Raw genomic sequence first — 12,451 nt, 5'->3', positions numbered from 1 at the left:
CTCCCTTGGGGAACATGTCTGGGGTGTTTTTGGGTATGTTTTGCACCATCTGTAACTGACATAAAAACAGTCTTACCACTGTTTTTCATTCCTTTTTCATTTTTTCATTTACCTTCTTGTATCCTTCCTCTGCTTCAGCATTTGAGGCTCCTCTTTTTTTGTCTTCCTTCCTATGCACACCTGAAGGCAGCCCCATGCGTCTGACCTATAACAGGTGACTGGGTAACATGTAATTCCCAGACCCGGGTCAACAGTTAGGGTTCGCACATACCCCCTGCTACAGACCAGGCCCAGAGAGGGGGGTGGGGGGTGATTCCCTGAGCTGCCACCTTCCCAAATTGCCAATTGGTCCCTCTGTCAGGTGTTTGGGAGGTGTGACCTGAGGTGTGAACAGTTACCTGAAGCGGGTGCACACTCTTATGAAGGGGGACCCCAGTTGAAAGGAGTGTGCCATTGGACCTGCTGGCAATCATGGGGTATGTCCTCACAATGAGCCAATTATCTTCACAATCAATGTCTACAAATTATAAATGGAATGAGGCTAATGATTTAAAGACCTTCTCAGCTGCACCTCAGTTCCTCATGGTTTCGTTTATTGAAGACGGTCAGTCCTTCACAATGGTAAATCTGTTTATTATTCAGAAAGGTTTTGATGCAGTTGGCAGCCCTGTGAAATCCTGCTCTTGTTTATGGAATGACCCGTTGCTTTTGCAGACTAATTCTGGTTCTCAAGCACAACAACTGCTGCCACTTCACTTCTACACGGCTATACTGTTTGTGTCAACGCCCATCAAACACTGAATTCTTCCTGGGGTGTTAATTACACTAGGCTGCTCGATGGTCTGACCTAAGCCGAAATCCAAACATACCTCTCTCATCAGAATGTCATTGCCGTCCATAGGGTGATGAAAAAGGTAGATGCCATTTAGTGCCCACACACACTCTTTTTCTCACCTTTGATAGAGTGTTGCTTCCATCCAAGATCACAAGCAGGCTATGAGGTCTCACAGTCTAACCGTACAGTCCAAACCTGATAAGCTACCAGTTTCATCATTTCAACTGCACACGAATGTCTCGTCAACACCTGGCCAAATATGTAACCTGTGGTAGGGATGCGCACGGGGACGATTGTCCACCTCCTTCTCCCTGCTTTATCAACTGCATTGGTGACCGTGGTGCTTCCTCTCAAGATTGTCCCTTGTATGTCGATGAGCGGGCTGTCCAGGAGATCTGGGTAAGGGAAAAAGTTCCTTACCCGGTCACTAGCAAGTTATTGGCTTGTTGCAAACCCTGCACTCTACTGTCTGGCACTTATAATACTTTTCTTGCTACATCTCACTCCACGAAGGTCATAACCACACAGACATGTGACCTCAAATTCAGCTCTGAAGCTGTGAAATCACCCATTATCATGGTAGCATTGCAATCCCTTCGTCCAGCTGTGCAACAAGCTATCAATTTCTCACTCAAGGGGCAAAGTCACCAGCTACATAACTGGCAGGACAGAACGGACAAGTGGAATACTCCCATGAAGACTCCCCATGACCCTCCTGCCAACCAGCACCTGAGTCTTTCTCTGCTAACCGGCAAGGCTCAACCAAGTCCAACAAAGGTAAATGGTCTTCTTTTTTGCTTATCTACAGTATCGCCATATGATACCTTGCCCGGCTCACCTCCGTGTTGCCAGTGCTTACCACCAACCGTTTTTCTGCATTGGACTCTGCAGGCCAACTGCAGAAGAAAGCTGATGCTTCTGTGGACCTCATGGAGCAGGATCCTCATGCCTTGGTGCCCTGTGACAGTGAGTCTTCACAAGCTGGTACTCAGCGGTCACCGAGATGACACTACTTCTTTTCCTCATCACAACTCTATTCCAATGGAATGTTCACGGCCTTCAATCCAACAAAGAGGACGTACAGCTGCTTTTAGAATTACAGTGTCCACTTGTACTCTGCCCTCGCATTTATTCCTGGTACATTTTGACTTCCACCCAAGATCAGAATTCGATCTTGTGAGGGAGTCTTGATTCTCATACGGGATGACGTTCATAGTCAACCCATCTCCCCTACTACCCGTCTTCAAGCTCTTGCAGTTTGCCTTTTCCTTTCTCACTTGACCTTTCCCTTTGTACCATTTACATCCCTCCATCATTCAGTGTCACCACAGCCAACTTCCTCCAGCTTATTGGGCAGCTACATCACCTATTTCTGCTGCCCACCATTCCATTTGGGGCTCTCCCAGTAATCTGTCTTGAAAGGTGCCTTCTTGGCTGACCTTCTTAATCAAGTTAACTTTTCTGCCGTAACACAGAAGCACCCATGTTATTTTCAGACTCCTCACACATCTATTCCCATTTGGACCTATCCTCCTGCACAGCCCATCTTGCCCATCATCTTGAGTGGTCCTTCTGTAAACTACTAGAGCGACTGTTTCCCGTGTGCTCTCCATTTGCTGACTCCTACCCCACCTCCATGCACACCTGAATCGCAGCTTACTAAGGCTGACTGGAGGCTTTACTCCTCCCTGGCAACCTTCGACGAACACAGTTCCCCAGTTGTGATGACCAGATGTAATATCTTACAAACATTATCCTTACTGCCGCAGAACATTCCATTCCTCGCACATCCTCTTTACCGTACCGTGTACCAGTCCCATGATGGACTGAGGCATGCCATGACGCAATTCCTGTGTGTAAACATGCTCTCTGTGCTTTTAATTGTCACCCTATGGCGACAAACTGCATTCATTATAAACCGACGTGTGCACAGTGTTGTCACGTTCTTCGGGATAACAAAAAAGCTAGCTGGATTTAATTTACTAGTCCTTTTAACAGTTCCACCCCATCTTCCTTCGTGTGGGCCAACCTCTGACTGCTCACTGAGACCGAGATCCATTACCCAGTTTCTGGCCTGACAGTAGCAAATGATGTCATCATGGACCCTATTGCTGTCTCCAACACCTTGGGCTGCCATTTTGCAGAAATTTCGAGCTCCTCCCACTATCGCCATGCCTTCCTCCATTGGAAACGAGTGGAGGAGGCTCAGGCGATACCTTCTCTTCTCAGAATCCTGAGTGTTACAATACCACCTTTACTATGAGGGAGCTAGATCATGCTCTCACTTCATGCAGATCCTCTGCCCCAGGGCCAAACGCTGTTCACATTCAACTGTTGCAGCACCTTTCTCTTAAGCACTTTCTGCATAATATGTACACAAGTTTCCCAGACACTGGGGTGAAGCCTTTGTCATACCCATACCCAAGCCCAGTAAGGACAAACACCTTCCTTGTAGCTACTGCTCCATCTCTCTCACCAGCTGTTTTTGCAAGGTGATGGAACGTATGATTCATGCCTGGCTGGTATGGTGGCTCGAGTCTTGCATTTTACTAACCACTGCACAGTGCGGATTTTGAGCTCACCATTCTGCAGTTGACCATCTTGTCACTTTGTTCACCCATGTCATGAATGGTTTCGTGCAGAAATTCCAGATTGTGGCCGTGTTTTTCGGTTTGGAGAAAGGCTATGACACCTGCTGGAGGACTGTGTTGTTTCTGCGACCACCTCCCCATTTTTTTTAAGAATTTTTTTCTAGAAACCGACGTTTGAAAGTATGTGTGGGTTCTGCCTAGTTGGACACCTTTATCCAGGAAAACGGTGTGCCTCAGAGTACTGTCCTGAGTGTTGTCTTCTTTGCTATCGTGATTAACCTTATAATGGCCTGTCTCCAGGCGTGCATCTCCGGCTCCCTTTTTGTTAACAATTTTGCCCACTATTGCATTTCTTCATAGACCTGTCTGATTGAGCGGCGTCTTCAGCAATGTCTTGATTGTCTTTTCTCATGGAGCATTGACAATGGCTTCTGTTTTTTCACTGACAAAGTCATTTGTATGAAGTTCTGTCTGCACAATTGATTTCTTCCACTATCTTTACATCTTGGGCCTATTGCTCTTCCATTTGTTGAAACAATGAAATTCCTGGGGCTCATGCTCGATAGGAAAGCCTGATTGAGAGTCTGTATGCAGAATCCATGGAACTAGTGCTGTCCTATCACCATGACAGCCCCCTCAGCAGGTAAGCATGCCATTTGTCTGCCATGCATGGCCATCCACCCTACGCCTCCTTCTTCGATGACTCCTTTGATCGCCAGTATGTGGGGCATCCCTCTTCTCTGTTAGCTCCTGGAGTTCGCTTTTGGCTCATGCTCTTTCAGGTTAACTTCACGTTCCCTGCAACTTTCCTGGTGGGTGTGGACCCCTCACCACCTTGGCTTTGTGCAGCAGCCCGTGTTCACCTTGGCTTTCATTCAGTTCGTAAGGACACTACACCAGCCTTGCTCTATTGCCTTCAGTTTCACAGCCTTCACATGGAATTTCGCAATAGTATGTTTGTGTACACTGATGGCTCTCAGACTGATCGTGATGTCGGGTGAGCCTTCATCATTGATGCCAACGTTTTTTGGTATTGGTTTCCGGCACACTGCTCAGTGTTTATGACAGAACTCTTTGTCCTATGTCAGGCCATGGAGTACATCCAGCGACACAGACTTTTTCAATTGTGTCATCTGCTCAGACTGTCGCAGCACTCTTCAAAGCATCTGTGCACTGTACAGTGTCCATCTCTTAGTGCAATGGGTCCAGGAAAGCTTGCACTTGCTCATTCTTGATGGTGGCACTGTGATGTTTGTGAGTTCCTGGTCAAGTTGGTCTGACAGGAAATGAGACTGCTGACACTGCTGCCAAGGCTGCAGTCCTCGTCCCTCATCCCCCCTAGTTCTTGCATTCACTTTGATGATCTCTGTGTTGCCCTCTTTCAGAAAGTGGTGTGACTTTGTCATCACCACTGGTCATCCCTTCATCGGAATAAGCTCCAGGTTATGAAGCCTCTTCCAGCGGCTTGGATGACCTCCTATCGCCCCTCCCACCATGAGGAGGTCATTGTAACTAGCTTACGTATTGGGCACTGCCATTTTAGCCATTGCCATTTGTTAAATGGTTCTCCCACACCACTTTGTGCACATAGCGCCCAACTTTTAACTGGCCGCCATTTCCTAACAGAATGCCCTTTATTTGACCAGTTATGTTCTTGTTTAAGTTTGCTGTCTGAGTTATCAGCCGCTTTAGTGAACGACTCATGGGCTGTCGACTGTGTTTTACTTTTTATTCGTTGTAGCAATATGGCGAAGGCCATTTAATTTTTAGTTCTGGACCTCCGTGTCTCTATTGTGTATTTTATAGACTTTTCTCCATGTCCCTGTTTTTAGATGTCTTCTCATCTGTCATTGGGGTTGGACATGTTGTCATTTTTAACTCCTCTCTTTGTCTTCATGTTCCACAGTTTTGACATGGGTGTGTATGACCCTAGTTGTTTTTGCGCCCTAAAACAAAACAAAATGGGGGAGAAATATGGAAGTCCTTACATTTTTCTTTACTTACCCTTGACATCCCTAAATTTGTCAGGGAAAAATGCTGGAAATCAGGGAAATATCAGGGAACTTCACTTGGAGAAACGTGTGGCAACTCTGGGCACTATTGACGAAAAGAACAGGAAGGAGAGAATGATAGTGGTGCTAGAAGTACCCTCCACCACACACTGCTTGGTGGCTTCTGCAGTTTAGGATTAGATCTAGAAAACAGGTGCTTATATTTACCACTGGTAGAAAAAATGATATGGTAGAGAGTGACTTATTTACTCACTGACTGGTTAGCAAACATTAGACTTCATGTCTAAACAGCTATAATAGTTCATGTCTATACTAAATCAGATCTGATGTGACTTGCCAACCTGGAATTTAGCTTTCAAATTCCAGCAGCTTACAACTAATACATCCATGATAAAAACTTAACTAGTGCTATATTGCTGGCTACAATTAATATTCATAGGCGTTGATGGGTGTCTACTGAATGAAACAAGCTGTATAAAATTCCATGTCATCCAGATGGATGATGAGTTAAAATGAAGTCAACACATAGATAAACTGATCAAGAATCTCAGTTCACCCTTAGAAGCATGTCTCATGGTGTAGAGGCAGAGGTGTTGACGTATTTTGCATATTTTCTCTTTGCATTGTATTATTGAAATTATCTTCTGGGGCAGTGCATGTAAGGGAAATAAAGTGAGAATAATTGTGTAAAGCAGATAACCGAAGATGTTGCAGAAACCTTTAGAAGGATCTTGGAAGTCTTACATTCCTTTCTCAGTGCATTAAGTCTTAAATGGTTTTTGTTGCTGATGATAAAAAATCAGTTAGGTGAACTGTGATTTGCATACCACAACGCAGAACACAAAAATAATTTTCATATTGAATTTGCCACCTGCTGTAGTGTTCAGAAAGGAACTATTTGCTATGGCGAGAAGATATCTGACAAGCTCTCATCCAACATAAAAGCAAGAAATTGGGAATCTACAGCAAGTCAAAAGAAAATTTAGGCATTCTATTTACAAATTATCCGAATATCTAGATTAAGATTATCTGAATGTCCAGATTCAGGGATTGAAAAGTTACATTAGCTACTTGGCAAGTAATAGTGCTCGCAGTAAAGCAGCATGACTGGTCGTAATGTACTGTACATGGTGCTCAGAATTTACAACATAGGTTCTTTGAAATATATTACATCAGGTAAATATTAAGGAACTAATAGCAGATAAATTGTAGTTTTATATAACAACTGAGAAGGCAGCAGCTTATTTCAAAGTAGCAACATTCTTTCTAATTTACTCTATCAGATACAGAAGGCTTAAGTGTGAATAGCATTAAGCAATATAGTGATAGTTTAAAGTTTACAGATTAAGTTTCTATGATTTCCTTGTATTTTCATAATTGATACCTTGGCTTATTGTGCATCCTGAAAATTCTCCTCCATGATGGGATCTACAGAACATATTGAAAGAAAGAAAGAATGAATGAATAAGTTCATGTTTCTGATCAAAGACAGTGCAGTTTCATGTTTCATAGCTATACCTATCCAGAGATTCTTGTTGTTATGTTCAGATACTACTATGAATTCTGAACCAATCAAGAATGGTTAGACAGTTGGTAGTACCATATCACACTGCCATCACATCTGGGCCCAGAGCTGCAGAAGTATAATGCCTCTGCTTGTTGAAGTTTTGATATCTATGTGGGTCATGAGCTTTGCCTGAGGAAGGCTGTGCTGTGCCCTCCACATAAAACAGTAGCAGTCTACGTATGCAAGTTTTCAGCGTTAGCCATTCAACACAATAATGAAACTGCTAACACCCATTCTTGTCACTAATGTTGAACAGATTTTCATAAACTGTGTACTGTCACACTTTCTATATTGCAGTCCTTTAAAATTCATTTATTACATATTATTTTATATTAGTCATATTAGCTTTAACTTTTCTTTGCTTTTTAGAATTATTTCTCATGGTCCAGTTATTTATAATTTGTAGTTTATTTTTCATTTATTTCTATGGGTGTACTATGATAATGTTAGCTTTATGTGTGACTAGCAGCATCTGATCTCAGTGTTACTCATCATCCTTTTCATGTTAGTAACAATTCTGTCTTGTTAACAGGTCATTAGCAGCAGACTCGAAAGTTATATACTTGCAGCTGTTATCAATAGTGAGAAATCTGTTGGTTTATTTGATACCTGTGGAATCTGGTGACACAATACCCAGAAACTTGAAGGAGCAACTGTTGCTCAGCCTTTCTGATTTTTCAGTAATGAACTTCTACCCAAATCTGCACAAGGACATCAAAAATTACATTTCGGTTTGTTTTTTGATATTATAATTTTCTTTGATGTATTTTTGGTACTTTTATTACAGGCTTAAGCGTGTTCGCAGAAATTTTCCATTTTCCTGTTCTTCAATTTTATAAATAGTAACAAGTTGTTTCTGTCACATGATTACAGGAAAATAAAATCATTTTTAATTTTATGCACGTAGAGGGACTGGGTGATGGGCAACATTGTTATTGTGACTTCTGAAATTTTCCCGGCGTATTTGTTCTTCTAATAATTTCTGGGTATGCAGCCGGATCCCGTCGACATTCTGCCACGATATTTCGGCCCAGAGACGTCCGGCCATCATCAGGTGAGTACACAACTACTGAAGAGCCCAGGTGCAGTCGCGGTATTTATACCGATTCTCGCGCACGTGTTGACATGCGCGGCATAGCCGAGTTGTACGTGCTGCCCTCGGTGGTGAAAGTAAAAGATCATCTAGTCATTGAGTATCGAATGACGCTGTCTATTCCGCTGTGAATGTATAATTTTAATAACAGGATTCCAAGTTTTATCCAGTTGAAAGCCGTTGTCACGATTTATAAGATTATCGGCAAGACGTATTTCCACTGATTCCTTGATTACGGAATCCCAAAATCCGGAAACCGGAGCTAAAATTTTTGTTCCATTGTATTCCATTGAATGTTCCATTGAATACAATGGAACAAAAATTTTAGCTCCGGTTTCCGGATTTTGGGATTCCGTAATCAAGGAATCAGTGGAAATACGTCTTGCCGATAATCTTATAAATCGTGACAACGGCTTTCAACTGGATAAAACTTGGAATCCTGTTATTAAAATTATACATTCACAGCGGAATAGACAGCGTCATTCGATACTCAATGACTAGATGATCTTTTACTTTCACCACCGAGGGCAGCACGTACAACTCGGCTATGCCGCGCATGTCAACACGTGCGCGAGAATCGGTATAAATACCGCGACTGCACCTGGGCTCTTCAGTAGTTGTGTACTCACCTGATGATGGCCGGACGTCTCTGGGCCGAAATATCGTGGCAGAATGTCGACGGGATCCGGCTGCATACCCGGAAATTATTAGAAGAACATTGTTATTGATATTTGCGTACTGAATATTTATTTTGGTTTATGTTTACGTAAGAGTGAAATAATTGCAAGGTTCTCTTCTGACCCTGTCATCACTCCTCCCCCATAACCCTTTCCCTCACTTTTTTGATGTTGCTCCTACCCCTCCCCACCCTAACCCCTCCTCTTCTTCTTCTCTCTCTCTCTCTCTCTCTCTCTCTCTCTCTCTCTGTCTCTTTCTCTTTCTGCATTAGTGTTATCCTTCATAGAACCAACATAAACAAAAGAGTTCGCAAGTCTTTTCCGTATCTGTTTCCATCTCACCCTAAGATGTGCTGTATGGAGGTGACTTCTTGTTGGGATAATGGTGTGCTTTAACTTAAAATTTCTGGCTTTGACGTGTATACAAATGCTAATGCTTAAAGTTCCAGTTTCATAATTCCTAATAAAATTTTAGTAGTGAGTAATTAAGATGTTTCAACTACGACAGGATGTTGGTGGGCTCATCTTGATAAACTTATTCTCTGTATAACACTGTCAGAGATCCACTTTACACATCTCATCACTCAACCATCTCACATGTGCTTGTGGAAATAGCAAAAATTTGAGCAGATACTGTTAAAACTACTGTGGTTGACTGGTAATTTAACAATACTTCAACTGAAGTTCTGTTATCTCTTGCCTTATACAGGTGATACGGGTGTCATTTTGTGACTGACCGCACAATTGTAATTTCAGTAAATCCCTTCTGTGCTGCAGTTTCTTATCAGAAACTACTTGAACCATATGTAAAGGACTGACTTCATTCAACTTCTGCAGATTGATTGAATAATGTACTTTAGTTTTGCTGAGACATAGTAATCCTTTTGTGATGTATTTTACTACGTGTGGTCAAGGATACACATAATGCAAGAATTCTCCACCAGAACAGAATGTGTGTGTGTGTGTGTGTGTGTGTGTGTGTGTGTGTGTGTGTGTGTGTGTGTGTGTGTGGGCACGCGCACGCGTGTTTATTTTTACACTTGTGCTACCACACAATGATTATAACATTTTTACAGATACTACTTTGGTTTTGATGTCTTATAGGCCTCATGTCACTTCCCCTCTTACCTCCAAGATGTAACAAACTTTCGTGTATGCCATAACACCAGTTAGTTACTATTTTACTGTAGAAGTTCTGAAGGAGCAGATATAGAAATAATGATTGATAAGCCTATAGCCATACTGTTGTCTTAGGCTAAAGAGAAAACTAGTCTGGGAACATTCCATGTAGACAAGTCTTTAGCTTAAGTTCTGATGTCTGAGCTACTAGCAAAGAACCAAAGAGAAAGCCAAGAGAAATCATAACATTGGCCATGATCCAATAACTGGCATAGGAAAAAGGAATAGACATCACTCATATTAGACACTGCACTGATAGTACACTACAGTGATGGCCCCTTTATCTGCAAGCAACAGCTAGAGGTGTTACCTACAAGATGTGAGGAGACCGCCACTAGTGGTGCTGTGTCAGTTCTCACACTGGCAGTGCCCTCAGTGGCGTGCAAACTCCACAATGCTGTCTGTAAGGGATGCTGGAGAGTCTCTTTACAAAGGGTAGTGTGCAAACAATATAAGGGAAAATTGAAAAATCTAGCTTAAGAGTTATAGTGAGTAAATTGAAGTGTATGTGCTTGATACAGAAAAGCATGTGGTAAGGGGAACTGAAGACCAGAACTGATGATGGTTTTTGTATGTGAAGGAAACGTAGCTGAGTGTTAAGCATGGCTGCCTACCAAGTGGAGGGCCCATGTTTGATTCCCAGTACTGGTAGGGAGTTTTCCTTTACGGGAGGACAGGAGCAAATTGCACTCAGCAATGACGGCACTGGTGAAGGATAAAACGCTGCTTAGTCAGTACCAATGGAATGCAGGAAATGATCTTTGTGTGCACAACAAATAAAAAAGTTGAAGAGTTCAGATGCTACCTCTTTTTGCTGTATGAAGCTTCATTAAAACTCATAAAACTGAAATTTCATCAAAATTATTTTTCTAATTTTGACAGGAGCAATATAAATCATTACAAACAAATCGGTTTTTATATGGCTGATAGTGTTGTAAAATTCCTGAGAATTTAAAATCGAAGAATATTCCCAGGGAATATTGCCAGCAATATCCCCGAAATTCATAAATTCCTGGGTATTTATAATTAATTAGCAAGATAGCTCAAAAAACTGTTAATTAATAGGTAAAAGCAGTAATTATATGGTTAAATCAAACTCAAAAACAGAAATATATTTTAAGGTAAAGTTATAATTGAATAAAATTCCTGGGATTTTATAATTTTAATAATGAACTCGCTCAGATTAATAGGTCACTGTGATAATTGAGTGATTAAAAAAAAACACGAACACTCTTGTTGTTGATGTGGTCTTCAGCCCTGAGACTGGTTTGGTGCAGCTCTCCATGCTACCCTATCCTGTGCAAGCTTCTTCATCTCCCAGTACCTACTGCAGCCTACATCCTTCTGAATCTGCTTAGTGTATTCATCTCTTGGTCTCCCTCTATGATTTTTACCCTCTGCGCTGCCCTCCAGTGCTACATTGGTGATCTATTGATGCCTCAGAACATGTCCTACCAACCGATCCCTTCTTCTCGTCAAGTTGTGCCACAAACTCCTCTTCTCTCCAGTTCTATTCAATACCACCTCATTAGTTATGTGATCTACCCATCTAATCTTAAGCATTCTTCTGTAGCACCACATTTCGAAAGCTTCTGTTCTCTTCTTGTCTAAACTATTGATCGTCCATGTTTCACTTCCATACATGGCTACACTCCATTCAAATACTTTCAGAAACGACTTCCTGACACTTAAATCTATACTTGATGTTAACAAATTTCTGTTCTTCAGAAACGCTTTCCATTCCATTGCCAGTCTACATTTTATATCCTCTCTACTTCAACCATCATCAGTTATTTTGCTCCCCAAATAGCAAAACTCATTTACTACTTTAAGTGTCTCATTTCCTAATCTACTTCCCTCAGCATCACCCGACTTAATTAGACTACATTCCATTACCCTCGTTGTGCTTTTGTTGATGTTCATCTTATATCCTCCTTTCAAGACACTGTCCATTCCATTCAACTGCTCTTCCAGGTCCTTTGCTGTCTCTGACAGAATTACAATGTCATCGTTGAACCGCAAAGTTTTAATTTCTTCTCCATGGATTTTAATACCTACTCTGAACTTTTCTTTTGATTCCTTTACTGCTTGCTCAATATACAGATTGAACAGCATCGGGGAGAGGCTACAACCCTGCCTTACTCCCTTCCCAACCACTGCTTCCCTCTCATGCTCCTCGACTCTTATAATTGCCATCTGCTTTCTGTACAAATTGTAAATAGCCTTTCGTTCCCTGTATTTCACCCCTGCCACGTGTTCCAACATTTCTACGGAATCCAAACTGATCTTCCCCGAGGTCGGCTTCTACCAGTTTTTCCATTTGTCTGTAAAGAATTTGCGTTAGTATATTGCAGCTGTGACTTATTAAACTGATAGTTCGGTAATTTTCACACCTGTCAACACCTGCTTTCTTTGGGATTGGAATTATTATATTCTTCTTGAAGCCTGAGGGTATTTCACCTGTTTCATATATCTTGCTCACCATATGGTAGAGTTT

The 12,451-nt window shown here is 41.9% G+C and overlaps 1 protein-coding gene across 2 annotated transcripts in view; it reads left to right on the top strand.

The window, feature by feature from the left end:
- Positions 1–12,451, top strand: part of LOC126350104 (rotatin) — a 372,299-nt gene that overhangs the window by 122,043 nt on the left and 237,805 nt on the right. For both annotated transcript variants that reach the window (XM_050002488.1, XM_050002487.1), the window contains one exon: positions 7,538–7,736. In XM_050002488.1, coding sequence (XP_049858445.1) covers positions 7,538–7,736 — 199 coding nt within the window. The remainder of the gene's footprint in view (positions 1–7,537; positions 7,737–12,451) is intronic.

This window comes from Schistocerca gregaria, chromosome 1 (assembly GCF_023897955.1).
Source record: "Schistocerca gregaria isolate iqSchGreg1 chromosome 1, iqSchGreg1.2, whole genome shotgun sequence".
Lineage (NCBI taxonomy): Eukaryota > Metazoa > Arthropoda > Insecta > Orthoptera > Acrididae > Schistocerca > Schistocerca gregaria.
Note: the sequence above shows the minus strand (reverse complement) of the source record. Positions and strands in the feature narration are given on the sequence as shown.